The 21,185-nt window shown below is 61.5% G+C and overlaps 3 protein-coding genes and 1 pseudogene across 5 annotated transcripts in view; 2 read left to right on the top strand and 2 right to left on the bottom strand.

Moving 5' to 3' along the window:
* Positions 1-21,185, top strand: part of LOC102934537 — a 1,094,240-nt pseudogene that overhangs the window by 452,656 nt on the left and 620,399 nt on the right.
* LOC102933291 (zinc finger protein OZF) overlaps positions 1-21,185 on the bottom strand; it is a 1,218,290-nt gene that overhangs the window by 730,715 nt on the left and 466,390 nt on the right. The gene's annotated exons all lie outside the window — the stretch shown is intronic.
* LOC102945461 (dnaJ homolog subfamily C member 3) lies at positions 27-16,212 on the bottom strand. The gene is made up of 12 exons (XM_037887483.2): positions 16,076-16,212; positions 14,002-14,112; positions 13,158-13,282; positions 10,662-10,736; positions 10,148-10,291; positions 7,917-8,098; positions 7,575-7,694; positions 7,022-7,127; positions 4,474-4,594; positions 3,121-3,253; positions 2,444-2,592; positions 27-1,877 (listed from the first exon to the last, which is right to left on the bottom strand). The coding sequence occupies exons 1-12, from the start codon at positions 16,182-16,184 to the stop codon at positions 1,735-1,737; spliced, it is 1,518 nt and encodes a 505-aa protein (XP_037743411.1). The 5' UTR covers positions 16,185-16,212; the 3' UTR covers positions 27-1,734.
* ADAT3 (adenosine deaminase tRNA specific 3) lies at positions 16,211-19,612 on the top strand. The gene is made up of 2 exons (XM_037887540.1): positions 16,211-16,313; positions 18,482-19,612. Exons 1-2 carry the CDS (start codon positions 16,277-16,279, stop codon positions 19,495-19,497), a joined length of 1,053 nt encoding a protein of 350 aa, XP_037743468.1. The 5' UTR covers positions 16,211-16,276; the 3' UTR covers positions 19,498-19,612.

Below are 21,185 nucleotides of genomic sequence, written 5' to 3'. Positions count from 1 at the left end.
CCCAAAGAGGGAAAGGGAAAATGGGACCCTGTTTGCAATACAAACTTTAATCCCAACCTCGGGGGCGGCGCCTGCCACCCCTTGCCTGTGCAATGATTACAACCCGCTCCTGAAAAGAAATCAAGGTTAAAAATCGTATCTATAAAAGAGCCAACGGGGGAGAAAATAAATCCAGGTCAGTTATAAAACGTCAGCGGGGCTGACTGCACCGTTACCAGCCAGAGGGGGGCGGGAGCAAGCAGCACGGAGGGTGGGAATGATCGTTAACCGAATTAAAATTCCTGCTTAGCCTTTCATCAGCCCTGACAGAAATTAACAGAGTCCTCGTACAGCCAGGAGTAAAGAACCGCTTAGCCCACTGAAAGGGATGCGGAAAAGGGAAACATTAGCGGGGCTGCGTCTTTTTTAGCTACGCAAAGGCCTGGGAGGGGTTTTGCCAAGACGGGGAAACAAATTTTGTTTCTCTGTGAAAAATATATCAGGAAAGAGCCGGTTTTCCAGGAATTTAGGTGAGTTTTCACCAAGAGCTCGTCACTGTGCAAGGGAGATTTTTTTCGGGGGAAAAAAGGCTTTTTTTGGTTCATTAAAAAATACTAATAAATAATCCAGCACATATTTTTCCCCCAAGGGACTCTGATTGGTTTGTAAACCACACACATCGAGCAGAAATGGCTGGCTGGCTTTCACTTGTTTTACAGGGCTCGTTGGAGGTCGGCTATGGGGGTCCCGTGCTCTCTCAGCCCCCCGATGACGTGATGGGGGTGGGCTTGGAAAAAAGGGAGACGGGTATAAGAAAAATCTAAAAAAAAATGAAGAAATAAAAAAAAAGTGGTTTTGACTCAATTTTCCTGCAGGACAATTTCAATTTCCTAGCGAAAATTCAAAAGCTGACTGATTTTTGACTTGGATGTGGTGACGTCTTCATGGGGGATGTAGTTCGGGCACCTTGTGCCCCCTTTCTGGTCTGTAGCCCAGACGCCCTGGCTGGACTACATCTCCCATGATGCCTCCGTGCAGTATGGGAGCCCCTGCTGCATTACTGCAGAGGCAGGCCAAGCCCATAGGAGGCATGAAGCCCCCTGAATGACAACTCCCGTGAGTCCAAATTGAAAATTTTTCATTTCTGAGGCATGCGTTTGTTTTTCCAACCAAAGGCCGACGCGTTTCCCAAAAACTTTCCCTGTGGCAGACACTCCAGTCACGCCTGGGGCGAATAATTCTCCTTTTGATGGGCAACTTCCAATCAACCCTCGCGCCGAACCTTCAACGCAGACCGCTTTTCTCCTAAGCGTGCCTTGGGCGTTAGCCGTCGCACACCACAAACGAGAAGAGATTGAGAGGATCGGAATTCAAACCGATGCCCAGCTGGATGAAGGGAAAGCATGGGGGGCTAGGTGCATGTCTCACTCCAGGGCCGAAGATGGGATGCACAGACGGAGAGAATCCAATTAGTTCTCCGGGAAATTCAGCATAGAAAGAGAGATCCTCGCAGGCCTTCTTGAGACACCATAGAGAGGCGGCAAAACCATTTCATTCTCTACCTCTCTGCAGGTCACGGGGAAAGCAAATGCCCCAGAAATGGCCCCGTTCCCAGGCCAGAAAGAAACGTGGCAGGACACATTTGACACGATGAGCGGGAGGCGACTCCGGGGCCCGTGCAGGAGTCTACAGGAGAGACCGTCAGCCCTGGTCTCCCCTCGACGCGCAGTCCGGAGCTCTTCCTCCCGCCCCGAGCTAATTGAAGTGGAATTTGAAGTGAAAATTGCCAGAGCCGAAAGGGTTAAACTCAAAAGGCCACTGGTGGGGGTGCCCTCCCCCCCCTTGCTGGTTCTCGGGGTCCAAGGGGTCCTCTCCGGAGTCAAACTTCTGCCGCATGTCTGGAAGGGAAAGGCGTGGTGAAGCAGGGGATTCGGGGTAACGTTGAGGACCTGCGCCTACCCACTAGGCATTGCCCCCCACTGGCTGGGAAGAGATCACTTCTCCCAGGGCACTAAGGGGATGCTCCAGCCCCGGAGTTGGCACCTGTGGCCAGACATCAACCCCCAAAGCAGAGGCAGCCCGGGTGTGTCTGGGGACTAAGGGGGGACCAAGAACATACAGAGAGACCGACACAGGGCCCCAGGAGAATGCGATTTCTCCGGGGAGGGTGCCTCCGCCTATAGGAACTCTTTCTTGGCTTGTCCCCGCCAACCCGACCACCGCTCTGTGCCAGGTGACTGACGGCTTCTGCCTGGCTTCGCTGTTTCTGGGGCTCCCTGGGCAGGAAAAGCCCCTCTCGGGAGTCTGATGTGCTGAGAGCCCCGGTGGGAAACAGGGGCCCAGTCTCGGAGACACTGTGGGACCACGTGGCCCTCGGAGGGTAGCTATGCCAGGGGCTCTTGGGCGAGTCTCGGGCACTCCACGCACCAGCCCGTCTGTTCGTCCACCCCCGGCCGGGCCTTACCTGGGTCTGTCAGGACCTCTTTAGCGGCCGCGATGTCGATGAACTTCTTCTCCGCCTCCTTCTTCTCGTCCTCGGACTGGAAGTTGTCGGGATGCCATTGCTGGGCCAGCTTCCGGTAGGCCTTGATGATCTCCTGCTTGTTGGCGTTCCTGGGGGTGGGGGCCAAGCAGGTGGCATAAGAACATGGCAGCGGATGGGGGGGGGGATGGCACTGGCGGATGGGCCAAGCAGGGGCCCTGTCTACACTAGCCAGGCCACCGGAGAGTCCAGTTCTGGGGTCCCCAGTTCCACAAGGACGTTGACAAACCGGAGGGGAGGGCCACAAGAATGATGAAAGGACTGAAAAACCTCCGTGCTTTATAGCCCGCTCAGTCTGTTTAGGCTAACACCGAGAGGGTGAAGCGGGAGGGGACCTGACCGCAGGCTAGGAGGACCCGCGAAACCGGGCTCTTTGATCTAGCAGACAAAGGTCGAAGAACCAACGGCTGGATGTTGAAGCGGGACAAAATTCAGACGGAAAATAAAGTGGAACTCTGGGCTCTGTCGTACCGATCCCCACTTCCTCACGGCCCGGGGGTCCTGAAACGCCTTCCCGTTGGGGGGTGGGTCCCCCTGGGGTCTGGCTGGGGAGATCCCATCCTGCTGGTTCCAACCCCCGCCTGGGAAATGACACCCACCTCCGAATCCCCAGGATCTTGTAGTAGTCCCGTTTCTTTGACTGCTTCAGCAGCTTCTGGGCTCTCTCCAGCCCCTCCTTCACCTCCTCGTTTTCCCCGTCAAACTCCTTGGCCTCCTGGTAATCCTCCACCGCTGTGAACCAAGCAGAGCTGCCTCACACCGTGCCCCGAATTCCCGCACGGCGCCCTTCGCCGGGGAACCAGCCCAGAGCCGTCACGGCTGATTGCCAGGCGCGCGCCGCTGCTGGGGCTTGTAGTTCGGGCGCCTCGGGGGCCTGGTTCTCCTCTGTGGGCCGGGCTGCCCCCGGGGAACTACAGCTCCCAAGATGCACCGCGGCGACAGAGTTCCCTTGGGCGTTGCCTCTCCAAAAGGGGCGATCATGGCGCATCGTGAGAGATGCAGCCCAACAGAGGGCATGAGGTACACTCCCACGATGCACCGTGGTCTCTCCTCTTGCTGAGCCGCAACAGTGCATCATGGGAGCCCCTGGCAGAGGGGTCTCATGGAAGGCGGAGTCTGTCCCGGGGGCCCATCCCAGAGAGAACGAGGGGAGCAGGACACCTCCCAATACAGCTCCCGCCATGCCCCACCGCCCATCTCGAAGACTGTGGTGTGGGCCGTGGGAGATGTCCTTTAACCAGGCACCCCAGACTCATAAGGAACCCGAACTACAATTCCCAGGAGGCGATCCCTCCTGTCTCTGCGAGGGATGACTGCAGAGCATCATGGGATATGTAGTCCGACAAGGGCCCCCAGCCCCAGAAGTACATCACCCAGGAGGTACCAGTTTTCATCTCGATTTCTGCCAATTTTTCTTGTTAAATTTTCCATTGAAAAATATAGACAAAAATACCCCTCCCACTCGAACGCACTATACACCACGCCACTCCCCTTCACAGCTGATCTAGAACCCAGGAGTCCTGGCTCCCAGACATGCACCCCCCCACCCTCTCCAGGAGGTGCCCCCAGACACACTGGCCCTACCCCACCTTCCTGTCAGAGCTGGGACAGAACCCAGGAGTCCTGACTCCCAGACCCGCCCCGTTCTAACCCCCTCGACCCCACTCCTGTCCCCGGCCTGGGATAGAGCCCAGGAGCCCCGACCCCCAGGGCAGTGCTCAAGCCGCTAGGCCGCACCGCCTGCCAGCCTTCCCCGAGGGCTGTGGCCAGATCATTGCCGGCGGCTGGGAGGACGGGGCGAGACCGCACGGGTTGAATGCGGGGAGGGCGCCCGGCTCTCGAGCTGGCCCTGCTCCAGTCTCCTGAAGGTTCCCCAAAGGAAGGGCCGGTGACCGGGCTGCTCCCGCTCGGGCCGGCCGCCGGGCGAAGACCTCGGGCCGGCCGCGCCCTACCTTGCTGGAACTCCTCGTTCAGGATGTAGGCCTCGGCCCGGTCACGCAGGATGAAGATGTTGCGTGGGTCCCGCTGGTGAGCCTCCGTGCACACGTCGATGGCTTCCTGGGGCCGTTTGCTCTGTCGGGTTGCGGGGGAGAGAGGTGGGTCAGGCTGCGGCCGTGGGGCTGTTCCGCCCCTCTAGATTACTGCACCCCAATCCCCGCCGCCCGGGGCAAACCCCAGCCTCTCGGGGACACACCCCACTGACCGCCCCCCCCCCACCATGCTCTCTGGAATGGGCACAACTGCCCTCCTCCAGACATGCACCCCCACCATCTCCAGGACACCCCCCACTGGCCCTGAGACCTATGCCCCACACTCTCTGAGATATGTCGCCCCATCCTCTCTAGGATGTGACCTCCCAGACACGCCCCATACCCTCTGGGACATGCGCCCCCCCCTCACCGTCTCCAGGATGTCCCCCATTGCACCCTTCTGGGCACGGGCTGCCCCCTCCCCAGACACACACCCACTGTTCTCTCCACACCTGCCCCCTCTCCCGTAGGCCTGCTCTGGTGGGCGTGAGACCTCCACACCCCGCGGGTGTTAATCTAGCTGCATTAGCCATACAGGGAGCCCCTAGCGTGGGCACCGCTGCATTGCGGTGCAGGGGTCTTACGCTGGGAAACGCGGGTGTGCCGGGGCGCCTGGGGGGAGACAGACACAGAGATTGCGCCCACAAGTTCCAGCCCCGGCCCCGTGCCGGTGTGAACGGTCCCTGCCTCCCCCCGAGCTGGCAAGGGGTTTGCGCTTCCTCTCCCGTCCTGCCGAACGCGCCTTCCCTCCCGCCCAAGCCCACTAGTGCTCTCGCGGTCCCTAGAGAGCTGGGCTGGGCCAGCTCCTTGCATGCATTTGGAGGTCCACCCTCACCGGCCCCGCTGCAATGCATTTCCCCATTTCACCGAGGGAAACTGAGGCACGCAAATTCAAGCCACCGTTTTCAAAAGTGACGAGTTTGTATTCAAAAAGACGAGGAGTCCGGTGGCACCTTGTTTCTGTGGCTACAGACTAACAGGGCTACCCCTGATTCCGAGTTCATATTCAGCCCCCTTGGGGTGGGTCAATCACACAGCAGCTTTCGACCGCGTCGCCTTCGGCGACTCCCGCTCCGTCACGCAGCGAGTCTGCGGCAGCACCAGAAATCGAACCCAGGAGTTCTGATTCCCAGGCCAGCCCGTCAACCACAAGTAGGGCTCCTGGAGCATTGGCCAGCAAAACTTTCCCCCTCTGTGACGAAGTGGGGGGTTTCCTTGTTTTTCCTGTGCTTTGCATGCCGAGCGGGTGGGACTCAGTTTCCCTGGGGGTTGCTGGTTTACCGAGGGGATGGGAGAGGGAGTTTGTTGGGACACAGGACCGGCGAGGGAACTTGGGACCCCGGCCAATGGCCTGGAGAATGGAGACCCCAGCGACTGGTGACGGGGAGGCCCAGCCGGTTCTGGCCCGTGGGAGGACAATGGGCTGCGGAGAGAGGACCCCAGTGACCTGACCAGCCGGTTCCAGCCAGAGGGGGCCAGAGGACAGAAGAGGGGGGCCGCAGCGAGAAACAGGCGGGCTAAGGCTCGGAGAGGTGCGGCTCCAGGAGGCGGAGGGGCTTAACCCCTGAGAGAGAGTGGACCCCTGAGAAGGGCTCTTTCACTGAAGGGGGTCCCCCCCACGGACCGCACGGGGCCCAAGAGTGGGCACAACCTGTGAATCCGTGACACCCTCCACGAGAACACTGCGGGGTATTTTGGCAGGCCGAGTCTCTCCTTTCCTAGAATATTTTGGATTTTCCGTCGGAAAACCAGAACAATTTCAGGCGCCGAAACTCAGGGGGGGAAAAAGTCTAATTTTTCAGCAGGAAATTAATCCCCGATTTCGGACCAGCTCTAACCACAGGCAGGAGCATCCAGAGCCAGGCCCACTGAGCGCGGGACAGGGGTGTATGGGAGCAACGGCAGAGACCCTGCTTCCTCCCGGACGCTCGGCTCGGAGCCAGCGTGTGGTTTTGGGAAGGATGCAAAAGATTTTGCTGCTGGCCTCGTCCTTATCTACCCGATTGCCAGCAGGGGGTGGGGCTTAGATCCAATCAATCACAGACCTCCACAACGCCCCTTGCCACAGAACGCAAAATCTGGGCCGGGCTCTCTCTGCCCCCTGCTGGAGGGGACGGGCCCTGCACTGTGTGTGTGCGTGTGTGTGTCCCCCTGCCGCCCCCTGCTGGAGGGGATGGGCCCTGCTCTGTGTGTGTGTGTGTGTGTGTGTGTATGTCCCTGCCATCTCAGCACCGGGCGAGGAATCCGTGTGTACAGAGCCCCAGCGCCCCACCCCAGAGGTGGCTGCATCTCAGCACCGGGCGAGGAATCCGTGTATACACAGCCCCTGCGCCCCACCCCAGAGGTGGCTGCATCCCAGCACTGGGCGAGGAGTCTGCGTATGTACGGCCGTCCCAACCCCGTTGTGTGTGTCTCCCACCAGCTCTCCTGGCAGCGAGCAGGGTGGATGCTGGCGCGAGGCCGGGCTCACCTTGGAGAGGCAGTGACAGATGCGGGCCTTGGCCCTGATGATGTAAACTTCCACTTGCGATTCCGTCTTCATGGCCGCTTTGTACTTGTCGATGGCTTCCTCGTACCTGTCCCCAGGAACGGCACATGTCACCCGCCGGCGGGGCTCGAATGGGCCAAAGGGGCCAAACTCAGGGCTGGCACCAGCAGACGACTCTGGAGCACCCAAAACATGCCAGACCTCGAGCCAGGCGGGGCTTCCAGGGGAAAGGGGCAGTGGAAGAGATCCCAGAATACCCGCCTGCCCCCAGGATTCCGGTTTAGCCAGCCCTCGCGCCCCACTCCAGAAATGGCTGCATCTCACAGCTGGGCAGGGGATCCCTGTATAAAGAGCCCCCATGTCCCACCCCAGAGGCGGCTGCATCTCAGCCCCTCCACTACTCCCAGCATGCCACCAGGTGCCCCCTACAGGCCTACGAGTGCCACGGCACACCCGGCTGGGAGGACCCAGCCTCTCACGGCCCCCCGGCTTTACGGGAAGCGGGTGGCAGAGAGCGAGGGGGCACGGCCGTCACCTCTGCGCTTGGACGTGCTCCTCGGCCGACTCCAGCTGCTTGGAGAGCTTCTTGACCTGCTTGTAGTGGGCAAAGCACGCCTTGTCGTCCTGATCCAGCTTGAGACATTCACGCACCTGCCTGGGGAGCGGAGAGAGGGGTATAGGCGGGGCGGGGTTGTCTTGGAGATGCGGGGGTCCCCCCACCCCCCAAGATCCCAGCGCACACGGGCGGGGCTCGGAGTCAAAGCCTGGCCACCTCCAGGGCAGGGGTTCAAGGTGGCCTGGTGGCGGCAGGTTCCTTGTCCACCCCCCCAGACATCCCGCACCCCTGCCAGCACCGCCTGGTGCCCCCCCAACTCACGCCAGGGCCTCCTCGTGCTCCCCCAGGCCGTAGTAGAGCTGGCTGAGCTTCAGGAAAGCTGCCCGGTTGTCGGCGCGGAGCTTGGTGGTGGGTTTCAGGTCCAGGATGGCCTTGCCGTAGTCGCCCAGCAGGAGATGGCACTCGGCGCGCAGCTCCTTGGCCTCGGGGGCCCACGGGGAGATCTGCGCCCAAGGAAGCAAACGAGAAAGGTGAGGCGAGGTGCCGGGTGTGAACCAGCATTGGCCCGAGGAGGGGGCTGGACCCCGCCTGGAGTGACGGCGACCTGCGTTTTCAACGATAAATGCACCCTGGGAAAGGGGGCTTTATGGTGCGCCGGCTTCCACCAGAGAGGGGAAACTGAGGCAAGGTTCAGGGGGACCCACCGCCAGCTCCTTTGTTCAAGATCCCTCTGGCTTTTTAAGGCGGCGGCAGGGGGACCGAAGATCTCTATGGTTTCACATTCGTACTTCCTCCACCGCTCCAAGCTCCGGCGCAAGGCCTCAGCCAGCCCAGGCGGCTGTAAGCAGACGTGGGAGTGAATCTGGAGCGCCAATTGGAAACGCTGCCGCATTGCCCCGGGGAATTGTAAGTCGGGTGCCTCATCTCCCCCATTCCCTGCTCCGGGCCAGGCTTCCCGGCTGGACCACATCTCCCATGATGCACCGCAGCCAGGGACTCCCAACATGCCCCCTCCTTCCCTCTCCAAGAGGGGAGAGCACCATGGACCACGGGAGATGTAGTTTGGGTGATTTATGTTCCTGCTCACTTCTACAGACCAGGCTCCTTGGGCAGATATCACGGAGCCTGAGGGGATGCATCATGGGAGTCCGTGGCTGCTGTGCATCATGGGAGATGTAGTCCGGCCAGGGAGCCCGGGCCTACAGAGGTGAAGCGGGTTGTGTGGGGACCGGAGGCTGCTGAGCGGCAAACGTCCATGATGCACCTGCCTTCCTGCCCTGAGAGTGCAGCATGGGGGGGGGGGGGGGTGTAGCCCTGTGACATTATTGGCATAAACTGGGACCATATAGAACACTGTTGCAACCAAGGTCCTGCAATGGCACCGAATCTTATATAAAGGGGGTCAAATGAGGTGTCTAAGACAAGGTGATGGTTTGCTGGTCAGGATTATGCGGTCTATATGAGGGTATCATTTTTGTAGTTGAAGTTATGAATATTGGCTCTGTACTGTCTGTATTTCAAACCTGTGCTATGCTTCTGGGGGACACCCCAGACAAGTTGGTGTCAGCTCGGCCTACCTGCTGGATGGCCCATTAAGGACCATCAGCGATACGAGTGACCCATTGAGAGAAGGCAGACACGCCTGGGGACTCAGCCAGGCAGGCAGGGACCTGCCTATGGACAGTACTCTGAGATGTTTCCAGGCCATGGGCTGGACAGCTTGTCTTTGGGACAAAGAAAGACAGACCACATGGCAAGAGACTATAAAGAGCTGCTGCAGCTCCCCCATCTGGTCTTCAGTCCTGCTTCCGACCTCTGGAGGGACTTTGCTACAAACGGAAGCCCTGAACCAAGGACTGAAAGACCCCTCCCAGCTGGAGATGTTCTCCAGAGACGGGATTTGAACCTGCCGTTTATTCCATCCCTGCTACAAGCCTGAACCAAGAACTTGGCCATTACTGTCTGTCATTGAGTCCATGTAACCAATTCTGGCTCTCATCTCTATCTTGTTTCCTTTTATGAATGGACCTTTAGATTTTAGATTCTAAAGGACTGGCCACAGCGTGATTTGTGGGTAAGATCTGATTTGTAGATTGACTGGGGTCTGGGGCTTGGTCCTTTGGGATCGAGGGAACCTTTTTTCTTTTACTGGGGTATTGCTTTTCATAACCATTTGTCCCCATAATGAGGGGCACTGGTGGGGATACTGGGAAACTGGAGTGTCTAAGGGAATTGCTTATGTGACTTGTGGTTAGCCAGTGGGGTAAAACCAAAGTCCTCTCTGGCTGGCTGGTTGGGTTTGCCTTGGTGTGCCCAGAAACCCCAGCCTGGGGCTGTAACTGCCCAGCTAAGTAATTTGCCCTGAACTGGCACTCTCGGTTGGGTCCCGCCCTAACCAGCATCGTTACAAGCCCAACCAGGTTACGAAGGACCACTGGTCACAGCAGCTTGGCCGAACACAGCGTCCCTGTGAGACTGAGAGATGCTCTCCCCTGCTCTCAGAGACGGCGTGATCCCCGCGGAGGGGGACAGCCCCCTCTCCTGACAGGTACCTCGACAGCTCGCTCCAGGATGCGGATGGCTCCCGCGTAGTCTGTCCTCTGATAGGCTGCCCGGGCCTCCTGCATGGACACTTCCAGCTCGGTGAGTCTGGCTAGCTGGCTCTGAGCCTCCTTGTGGCTGGGATCGCTCTGCAGCTGCGGGGACGGGAAGGGGGAAGCAGAGGGGGCGGAAAAACCAACAAGGATTGGCAGAGGCCTACAGGGAGCCCTTCGACAAACGGGGAGGGTCCCCCAGCCAGTGCCCTTCGGGGACAGAAGGGCGGCCAGCTGGACCCGTGACCCCCAGGGCAGAGAACATCTTCCCAGCTGTGCTCGGACCGACTGCACAGGAGGGTGAGTGGGGATGCCACGGCAGGGAAGGGCGATGTTATCCAACGCAAAGCAGCAAAGCCAGGACAATTGCTGAGATCCGGCAGAGCCGCCTTGGGCTCCAGTCGCTGACCCCCCTACTCAAGAGTTTCCATTCCCACGCCTCTCACGAGGGGTCCCTTCTCCCGGCACTCACCACAGCTTCAAAGTCCTGCTTGGCCTGCTCCGTGTTGCCCTGCTTCAGGAGAATGCTGCCCCTCTGCAGCCTGGCCTGGAGAGGAGAGAGAGAGAGCAGATTCCCAGGGTGAGAGACTCCGGCAACGGCAGATGCAAATCGGCGCCGTCGATGGAGGCAAAGTCCTTAAAGCTTAAGCCCGGTCAGTTGCAAAAGGCAGCACTCTCGCTGAAGCGCCTTGCCGAATCGAGGCCTTAATGGCCGCCACAACGGATATGCAAAGTTCAGTTCCTGGGGGAGGTTTCCTAAAGCATCCGGGGGATGAGCCTACGTGGCATGGAAAAGTCAAGGCTATCTAACGTTTCAGACCTAGCGCTTTTCATCTGTGGAGCTCAGAGCACGTTCCAAAGGAGATTCAGCGTCACTGCCCCTGTTTTACAGGTTGGGGAAACTGAGGCACAGGGTGATGTGGCAGGGGTTCTCAAAATTTTTTTTTTTGCTGGGACCCCCTTTGAAAATATTTCAGGCTGTGAAGACCCCACTCTTGCCGTACTATACCACCCTTACTTCTGCGTTGCTGTTGGGAGTTGGTGCTGCCTTTAGGGCTGGGCGCCTGGCAAGAAGCTGCTGCTCTCCGATCACCCAGCTCGGAAGGGTTCAGGCTGGCAGCCCTGCACGTGGCTGGCAGCCAGAGGCCAAACACGCATGGGCCTGGCAACTTGCAACCTCCCTGTAATAGCCTCGTGACCCCCAGTTTGAGAACCCCCGAGCTAGGTTTTTAGGGACATTCTTACCTTTAAAAAAAAAAAAAAATCTGGCCAAAGTGACTTTTTAAATCAGAACCAGCCACTTTCTCGCAGGGTCCATGTACGCTGCAATCAATGACCCGCGGCACAGCCCAGGTCAGCTGACTCGTGGGGCTCAACCCTGGAGGGTAGACACTCAGGGTTAGGCTGGAGCCCTGGCTCTCAGGTCCTGCATGTCTGCCCTGCAACTTTTAGGCCTGCCGCCCAAATCGATTGCCCTGGGCCCTGAGACTCAGTGCCGTGAGGGAGAAGAAGAATAGGCAGCCAGATTTTCAGGACCAGTATGATTTGTAAATTTTCGCTGACGCTCCCCATTGCACCTCCAGCATACCAAAGCAGTTCACAGACCCTGGTTAATCCCGGGGGGGGCTTGTCATTAGCCCCAGAGAGGGAAACTGAGGCGCAGAAAAAGGCCTCAGGCCCAGCTGGGAGGCAGTCGGGCGAATCCACCGAGCTCTCCCAGTCATGCGCCTTAACTACCTTGTTTTGGCCACAAAAGGAGAACGGCAATTCTATTTACACCTTTGTGTCAACACGCATCCAGCCGAGCCGGTTTTGAACCAGCTTTGGCAGCTCAGAGCTGGCAGGGAATCATTCCGAACAGCTGTGTCTGAGCTCAGGCAGAAAGAGAGAGGGAGAGAGAGAGCCCAGAATAGCCAATGCCTAGTGGTTAGCGCTATTGCAGGGGATGTGGGAGACCTGGGTTCGAGTCCCCGATCTGCACGGTTTTCGGCCCAAGGATTCGAGAGGGGAATCTCGAGTAGGAGCACGTGGGTAATGTTATCTCTGTATTCGGTGACCATCGCTGCTGGTATCCTGTGTCCAGCTGCGGGGTTCCACAACTCCCGACGGACGTGGACAATGTGATTCAAAGACTGGGAAACATGCCTGAGTATGAGAGATGGCGGGAGATTGATCTGTTTAGCTTGATAGAGAGAAGATGACGGGGTGACTTGATCACAGTTTATAAGCACCAATGTGGAGAACAGGAACGCGAGAACAGCTGGCTCTTCCATCGAGGAGAAAAAGGTCTAGCCAGCTCCGATGGCTGGATAGTGAAGCTGGACAAATTCAAACGGAAAATAAGGCGTACTTTTTTCACAGTGAGGGTTACTGTGTTTAAAGAGTGACCACCCCGGCCGTGTTTAAATCACGATCGGATGTTTCTCGACGAGAGCTGCTGCAGTTCAACCCAGAAGTATTTTGGGGCAGTTCTCTGGTGTTTATTATACCGGCGGTCAGACTAGATGATTAGAGAGGTCCTTTCCGGCCTTGGGATCTACGAATCTGGTCTCCCACCCCCAAGTGGAGCGCTCTGACCCCCAGGGGAGAGCCACTCTCCCTTCTTTGTGTAAGTACGTCAGTATTCCTTCAGAGAGACCACTCGCCTGGGATATGGGAACGGGGACCTGACCCTGGGGTGACTTTCTGTCTGCTGAGAACCAATCAGCTTTTCGGACCAAAACAAATTCTCCATCGAGCAATTCCCGACCAGCTCTGCCTGGAACAGATCAGCAGCCAGGGGGGCTATTCCGCATGGAGAAGTGACAACGTCCTTGGAGGGCCAAGCATTCTCTGGTTCAAAAGGGACACGGCCACGTCCCCCCGGAGGGCAGCAGCCCCTCCATTGCTCTGCACGGGGCAGCAAAAGTAATCTACCATTAGTTAATATCCCTGCGAGCCAGAAGTGGGAACAGTGGGTGGGACTTACGGCCAGGAAGTCCGGCTTGAGCTCAATGGCCTTCGACAGGTCGGGTAGCGCCGAGCGGAACTTGCCCATGGCCAAGTAGATGGTCGCTCGCTTGTAATAGGTGAGGTAATTCTTGGGGTCGCCTTCTGCAGGGGGGAGAATACATTACTGGAGTCCTGGCCCCGCCCCCCATCTCCTAGCCCCGCCCAGCTTTGTTCTCCCTGCCTCTGTCCTCAGGACATGAGAACAGAGGATCAAAAGGTAGGGAATTCAAAACCTGATCAAAGGACACAGAACTCCCGGCCACGGGAGGTCGTTGGGGCAAGGATTAACGAGAGTCACAAAGGGATGGGCCGTTTCTACGGCGGGCTGGAGTAGCCAGTGATCATCGTTAAGGACATCCAATTTGGGAAGGGATATTGAACAGAGTGCTCCAGGACTTAAGCCGATCTCTGTTCGAGACCAGGCTGATAGCTGATGTGGGGTTCTTACATCTTACCCTACCTGCTATTGCGGGGTTCTTACATCTTCCTCCAAAGCACGCGGCGTTGGAGACGGTACACCGGCTACATGGACCTTGGATCGCAGCCGAGCCGGACGCTCCTCCACCCGTGTGAACCATCCTATTTCACTACCCACTTCCTGCCAACCTCAATGCCCCACAGCTGTCCCCAGCAGGTCCTTCTGTGCCAAACGCCCCGCCCTGGCGCTGAGTTCCTGCCCACTGGCCCCTGGGCACCCCCCGTTGCCCCGTGCCTGCCTGACGCAGCTGGGAGCGTGGAGGAGGCTAGTGTGGCTCTGGTCCGACGCGCTCCCTGGCTAGCTGGCGACATCCCCTCCTTTCCCCACCACCGCGTGTACTTACCGACGGCGGAGTGGTAATGAGACAGTGCCTCGGCCAGCTGTCCGGCCGCCAGCAGCTTGCGCCCCATTTCCAGGTGGTTCTCGATCTCGGCCTGCCCGGAGGCCAGCAAACCTGTAGGGGACAAAGTGTCTCACCTTCGCTACGTAGAGGGGAGTCAGGGCTGGGGGCCCCATTGAAATCCCCGTCTCCCCGACCCACACACCACCGTACTTAATACCACTCTAGCATTCACGGGGTCCCCTAGTCACAGGCTCTCCCAAGAGGCAGGATCTGTGGTGTCTAAACCATCCCAGACGCGTGGCTCCCCAGCCTCCTTTTGAAACCCCCCAGTAGAGGCGCTTCCACCCCTTCCCGAGACAGCATAAAACCGCCCATTTCCTGCTAGCCCCGCGCCCCAAGTTCCTGGCCACGCCCCCTTTCTATTAGCCCCGCCCCCACTCTTCCGGCCCCGCCCTGTCACACCCAGCCCAGGTCCCCCCATAGCTCCATCCCCTTCTACACTAGTCTCCACTCTCATGGTCTTGCCCCCTTCCTGCTGCCTTGATGCCACCTTCCCACCCCATTGCTCATCCACCTTCTCCTGACCTCCCCCAGTCTTGGGACCCTTCGCCTTCCTCACCAGCCCTACCCCCACTCTCCTGCCCCTCTCCCCTCCCACACAACCCCACCCCCACTTTCCTTCCCCACTAGTCACCCCCCACTCTCCTGCCCCCTGCCACACAACCACCCCCCCCACTTTTCTGACCCCATCCACTTCCCCACTAGCCACCCCCCATTCTTCTGCCCCCGCCACACAACCACCCCCCCCACTTTTCTGACCCCATCCACTTCCCCACTAGTCACCCCCCCATTCTCCTGCCCCCTGCCACACAACCACCCCCCCACTTTTCTCACCCCATCCACTTCCCCACTAGTCACCCCCCCATTCTCCTGCCCCCTGCCACACAACCATCCCCCCACTTTTCTCACCCCATCCACTTCCCCACTAGCCACCCCCCCATTCTCCTGCCCCCTGCCACACAACCACCCCCCCCACTTTTCTGACCCCATCCACTTCCCCACTAGCCACCCCCCACTCTCCTGCCCCCTGCCACACAAGCACCCCCCCATGTTTCCAACCCCACCCGCTTCCCCACCAGCACCACCCCCACTCTCCTGCCCCTCCCACACAACCCCTCCCCCACTTTCCTTCCCCACCAGCCACACCCCCAGTCTCCTAACCCTACTCCCTCCATCTCCGGCCTTGTAACCCCCCTCACCTTCTCCACCCCCTTTCTCCTGACCCCCTCCCACCCCACCCCACTCTCCAGGCCCCGCCCTTTCCCTGACAATTACGGGGGGGGCATCCGCGTTTGGCTTCCCGAGGGTGACCAGCTGTCCGGACTGGATAGGGACAGTCCCCATATTGGGGGCTTTGGCTTTTGTAGGCGCCTATCACCCCCCCCCCCACACACACACCCCCTGGATTTTTCACACTGGCTTCCCCTTCTCTGCAGGTGGGGGCAGCACCAGGGGGCGGAGCCAGCAGCAGGTGGGAGGAGCCAGGGGAGGAGCTAAAGAGCCGCTGGTAGGTGGCAGGGGCAGGGGAGAGCAGGGAGGGGTGGAATCAAGGTGGAGGGGGCGGGGCCAGCAGGGAGGGGGCGGGGCTAAGACGTGGGGTGGTCGCCCCCGCTGGGGGCGGGGCCATCAGGGAGGGGGCGGGGCTAAGACGTGAGGTGGTCGCCCCCGCTGGGGGCGGGGCCAGCAGGGAGGGGGCGGGGCTAAGACGTGGGGTGGTCGCCCCAGTGGGGGCGGGGCTACGAGCGGCCCAGGGGGCGGGGCCAGCAGGGAGGGGGCGGGGCTACGAGCGGATCGGGGCGGGGCCAGATGGGAGGGGCGGGGCCACGAGCGGCTCAGGGGGCGGGGCCAGACGGGAGAGCGCGGGGGGGGCTAGCAGGGGACTGGCCCTGCGGCGAGGGGGCGGGGCCAAGGGAGAAAGGGGCGGGGCTAAGCGAGCTATTGGGTCCGCCGTAGGGGGCGGGGCTAAAGCGTGGCCGGGCGGGAGGGGGCGCTTCCGGCGCGTTGCCATGGTTACCTGGGAGCTGCAGGTCCAGCAGGACGCAGAGCAGGGAGGCGGCCCAGAGCAGCCGCCGCCCGCAGCGCCACAGCCCCGGCCCCGGCCCGGCTCCCCGCCCGGGCTCCATGGCAGCGCTCCGGCGCCAGGCCTGCACTTCCGCATGCCGCGCTTCCGGCCCGCGGCGTCACTTCCGCCTGGCCCTTCCGGCCGCCGCGCTCGATGGTGGCCGCCTCCGCTCTGGCCGGCCGGCTCCATGGTACGGGCGCGGCTCCTCCGCTCGCCCCTCCCGCCGGCTCTGCGGCGCTGGGCGAGGGGGCGCGCTGGCCTCCGCTCTCTATGCCCCGGAGGACCGCGGCCCCGCGCGCGCGCTCGCTCTCTCTCTCTCTCTCTCTCAGGCCCCCGTGGCGCCCCCCCCCACTCGTCCCGCCGCCGGGCGCGGTTGACCAATCGGGACGCTCCCCTATGCAGAGGGGCGGCGCCGGGAGCCAATGGGCGCGAGGGACCGGGGCGGGGCCGGGACTGGGGGCGAGGGGCAGGTGAGGGAGGGGAGAGAGGGTCCTTGGAGGGGGGACCCTGGGGGGCTGGGACAAGGGGTCCCTGGAGGGGGGGTGCTGGGGGCTGGGAGGGGGGACCCTGGGGGGGCTGGGACAAGGGGTCCTTGGAGGGGGGGTGCTGGGGGGTTGGGGGGGACCATGGGGGGGCTGGGACAAGGGGTCCTTGGAGGGGGGTGCTGGGGGGCTGGGACAAGGGGTCCTTGGAGGGGGAGGGGGGACCCTGGGGGGGCTGGGACAAGGGGTCCCTGGAGGGGGGGGCTGGGAGGGGGGACCCTGGGGGGCTGGGACAAGGGGTCCTTGGAGGGGGAGGGGGGACCCTGGGGGGCTGGGACAAGGGGTCCCTGGAGGGAGGGTGCTGGGGGGCTGGGAGGGGGGACCCTGGGGGGTTGGGACAAGGGGTCCCTGGAGGGGGGGTGCTGGGGGGCTGGGAGGGGGGACCCTGGGGGGCTGGGACAAGGGGTCCCTGGAGGGAGGGTGCTGGGGGGCTGGGAGGGGGGACCCTGGGGGGTTGGGACAAGGGGTCCCTGGAGAGGGGGTGCTGGGGGGCTGGGACAAGGGGTCCCTGGAGGGGGGGTGCTGGGGGGCTGGGAGGGGGGTCCCTGGGGGGGCTGGGACAAGGGGTCCTTGGAGGGGGAGGGGGGACCCTGGGGGGGCTGGGACAAGGGGTCCCTGGAGGGGGGGTTCTGGGGGGCTGGGACAAGGGGTCCTTGGAACTGGGGTGTTGGGGGGCTGGGAGGGCTGGGACAAGGGGTCCTTGGAGGGGGAGGGGGGATCCTAGAGGGCTGAGAGGGGAGGATCCGTGAGGGCTGGGACAAGGGGTCCTTGGAGGGGGAGGGGGAGGGGAGATCCTGGGGGGCTGAGAGGGAAGGATCCGGGGGGGGGCTGGGACAAGGGGTCATTGGAGCGGGAGGGGAGATCCTGGGGTCCTTGGAGGGGGAGGGGAGATCCTGGGAGGTTCTGGGGGGCTGGGAGGGGGAAGTTGAGGTTTCCCAGGGAGCCCCCTAGTGGGGGGAGGGGAAACCCCCCATGTTGTGGGGAAGGGGGAGGGGAGTCATTGCGGGAGGGGAGCCCCCCGTGAAAGGGGAGGGAGCAGGTCCCTGAGGGGCCTCCCTGCATGGGGGGTGGGGAGCGCCTGGGATGGGATCATTGGGCCTGAGGGAGGGGAGTCCCCCCATGAAGGAGAAGGGGGGGGTTCATTGGGAGAGTCCCTCCCAGGGAGAGGGGATCATAGATGAGCCCCCCCCCCGAGGAGGGACAGGGGTGGCTGGGGGGGAAGTTGAGGTATCTGAAGAGCCCCCATCTATGGGGGTGGGGTGGGGAGGCCTTGAGGGCAGAGGCAGCCCCCCGCCCCCGCGAGGGAAGGGGTGTGTGGCTCTGGGAAGTTTGGGGTCTTTCAGGAGGAGCCCTCCACATGTAGGGGGCAGGGGCGTGGAGGCATCTGGGTCTGAGGGAGGGGGAAGAAGAGAAGGGGGCTGGGTCAGTGGGGCCAGGAGAGGAGAGCCCCCTATGTGAAAGGGGCAGGGCGGGGGGGGAAGGGGGCCTGTGGGGCTAGGATGAGGTCACTGGAAAGCCCCTTTTGTGGAGGGGAGTCATTGGGAGATCTACATTGAAAGTGGGGGTGGGATCTCTGGGGCTGCGGACTTCCCCCAAGTGTGGAAGGGGAACTGGGGGGGTCTGTGGGACTGGGAGTCCCAGGAGAAGGAGATGGGGGGAGAAGCCCCCTGCTCACGACCCTGAATCAGGAGCACTGGAGGGCCAGGTTTAGGGGCTGATCCTGAGGAATGAGTGGGGCTGGCCCGGGATACGGCGCTGGGGGCCCTGCAGCGCAGTGTCCATGCCGTTCCCCCCAACTCCTCCCCTCTCTCCCCAGCGGGCCGTGGGGCGATGGAGCCGGACTGCAAGCGGAGGAAGATGGAGGCGCCAGAGGACCCCCCGTGGGAGGCGTTGCTGGTCCTGCCCGAGCTGGAGTCGCAGGAGGTCGAGCTGACCCCGGCCTACGCCGCCCCCGTGCTGCTCAGGACCGAGACGTCCCGCCTGGTGCGGGAGCTGTCGGCCGCGCGCCCCCTGACGGCGCTCCCCCACCTGAAGCGCGTGCGGGCGTGGGGGGGCACTCGGCCGCTGGAGGTGCTCCTCTGCCTGGCCGGCCCCTCGCCGGACGCCTCGCCGACCCTGGCGGAGCTGCTCCCGGACGGGCGAGTGGACCTCCGTGGCCTGGGAGAGCCCTTCCTGGTGCGGGTGCCGGCACGGGCCCCCCTCACCCGGCCCCAGTTTGAGGAGGCCGCCCGGCACTGGCCCACGGCTTTCCACGAGAACAAGCGGACCAGCCAGGCTCTGGCCGGGCGGCTCTTCACGCCCCAGGACAAGGCGGCCATGGAAACTCACATGGAGCACGCCGTCCGCGCTGCGTGCCGGGGGGCGGAGCTGGGGATGGTGCCGGCGGGCGCCGCCGTGGTCGACCCGGCCACGGGGCGGGTCCTGGCGGTGGGGCACGACTGCCGGAACGGCCTCCACCCGCTGCTCCACGCCACCATGGTCTGCATCGACCTGGTGGCCTGCGGCCAGGGCGGCGGGACCTACAACTACCGGGACTATCCCGCCTGCTCCTTCCTGCCCCGGGACGGGCGCCCTCAACCTGGCAACGGGCTCCCCTACATCTGCACCGGTTACGACCTGTACCTGACCCGGGAGCCCTGCGCCATGTGCGCCATGGCCCTGGTCCACTCCAGAATCCAGAGGGTCTTTTACGGCGTGTCCTCCCCGCACGGGGCCTTGGGGACCCGATACCGCATCCACGGCCGCCAAGACCTGAATCACCGCTACGAGGTCTTCAGCGGCGTCCTGGAGGGGCCGTGCCAACGCCTCGGCCAGGAGCCCGCTGCCCGCTAGCTGCGGGGGTCTTTTTATGGGGCTTGTTTTTATGCCGTTGGTTTTAAACGCCGAGCTTCATGATGGGGTGTGTGTGTTTTGGGTTTTTTTTGTAATAAAGTTGTTTTAATGGGGATCTGGGGGTGTTGGTTTCTGGGGGCGTGTGGACCACCAAATCTGTGCCCATTTGCCCCAGGGACGGGGGGGCTTCCTGGGGGACAATCCGTGCTGCAGGGTGGGTGGGGAGTCGGTGCCGTTCTGGTTGTGTTTGCCAGGGACCATGGGCGGCAGGTGACACTTTCCCTGGGGGAGAGTAGCCCGCCGCCCTGCCCCTTCTGGCTGAGACCCCACCCCCACTCGTTACTCTCAGCCCCCTGCGGCCCCGGGGGGGCTGAGAGCTCAGTCAGCGTCATGGGGAAAGGGGAGCCCCTCCCCCTTCCACCCTTTCTGCCCCACCCCACAGCCCTGCCCCCATTCCACCCCTGGCGCCGTCCCTGTTCTGCCCTCACTCCGCCTCTTCCCCCCCCCCACTGCGACTCAGAGACCAGAGAAGCTCTGTGGGAGCTCCTCCAGGGTCGTGGTGGGGGGGAGATTTTTTCTGGAGCCCCAAATCCGCCGCTGTGCCCCCACCCCAGCCCGGCGACACGCGGCTTGGGGAGGCTTAGCCTTCCCCAGCCTCCACTACGTGTCACCGGGGCCGGGGACCGCAGGCCAGCTGAAGATTGTAACAGCACAGCATGCCTCCGGGGCTGACGGAAGAGCAATGCGGAGTAGCCAGAGTGCTGTGGGGGGGGGGACTCCTGCCTGGCCTGGCGGCTGTTTGTCCCAGCAGAACCTAGCAATGAAGCCCACCCTCTGAGGCCCTAGAGAGAGGGACGCCCTCCTGGCTGACGTAGAGGGGGACCTTGAGGCCATGTGCCTCCTAGGAGCCTGGGATGAGAGGGGTCTCCTGGGCCGTCAGGACCAGTTCCCTGCCAGCTCATTCCAGTCTCAAACTGATCAAACTCCCTCTTGGAACGAGTTAGGTGGTTGTCCTCTACTCCAAGTGGGAGGCTGCTCTGAAAGCTTCCTCCTCTGAGGGTTAGAAACCTTCTCCAGCCCCTCAGCGGGCCCCCCATCGCTGAGCCGTCCCTAAGTGGTGTTAGTCTGGCTAGTAGGATCATAGAAGATCAGGGTTGGAAGGGACCTCAGGAGGTATCTAGTCCAACCCCCTGCTCAAAGCAGGACCGATCCCCGACTAAATCATCCCAGCCAGGGCTTTGTCAAGCCGGGCCTTAAAAACTTCTAAGGAAGGAGATTCCACCACCTCCCTAGGTAACGCATTCCAGTGTTTCACCACCCTCCTAGTGAAAAAGTTTTTCCTAATATCCAACCTAAACCTCCCCCACTGCAACTTGAGACCATTACTCCTCGTTCTGTCATCTGCTACCACTGAGAATAGTCTAGAACCATCCTCTTTGGACCCCCTTTCAGGGAGTTGAAAGCAGCTATCAAATCCCCCCTCATTCTTCTCTTCTGCAGACTAAACAATCCCAGTTCCCTCAGCCTCTCCTCGTAAGTCATGTGTTCCAGCCCCCTAATCATTTTTGTTGCCCTCCGTTGGACTCTCTCCAATTTATCCACATCCTTCTCGTAATGTGGGGCCCAAAACTGGACACAGTACTCCAGATGAGGCCTCACCCATGTCGAATAGAGGGGAACGATCATGT

Source organism: Chelonia mydas, chromosome 28 (genome assembly GCF_015237465.2).
Source record: "Chelonia mydas isolate rCheMyd1 chromosome 28, rCheMyd1.pri.v2, whole genome shotgun sequence".
NCBI lineage: Eukaryota > Metazoa > Chordata > Testudines > Cheloniidae > Chelonia > Chelonia mydas.
The sequence above is the reverse complement of the archived record's forward strand: the minus strand, read 5'-3'. Positions and strand labels throughout refer to the sequence as shown.

What these genes read in the sequence shown, in the direction of transcription:
- ADAT3 (XM_037887540.1), top strand. Translation starts at nt 16,277, where the DNA reads ATGGTGGCCGCCTCCGCTCTGGCCGGCCGGCTCCATG. An exon ending in TCTGGCCGGCCGGCTCCATG is followed by an intron (nt 16,314 to 18,481) that starts GTACGGGCGCGG and finishes CTCTCTCCCCAG; the next exon opens with CGGGCCGTGGGGCGATGGAG.
- LOC102945461 (XM_037887483.2), bottom strand. Translation starts at nt 16,184, where the DNA reads ATGGAGCCCGGGCGGGGAGCCGGGCCGGGGCCGGGGCTGTGGCGCTGC. An exon ending in TCCTGGAGCGAGCTGTCGAG is followed by an intron (nt 8,099 to 10,147) that starts GTACCTGTCAGG and finishes CCTTGGGCGCAG; the next exon opens with ATCTCCCCGTGGGCCCCCGA. An exon ending in AAGATCCTGGGGATTCGGAG is followed by an intron (nt 2,593 to 3,120) that starts GTGGGTGTCATT and finishes CCCCACCCCCAG; the next exon opens with GAACGCCAACAAGCAGGAGA.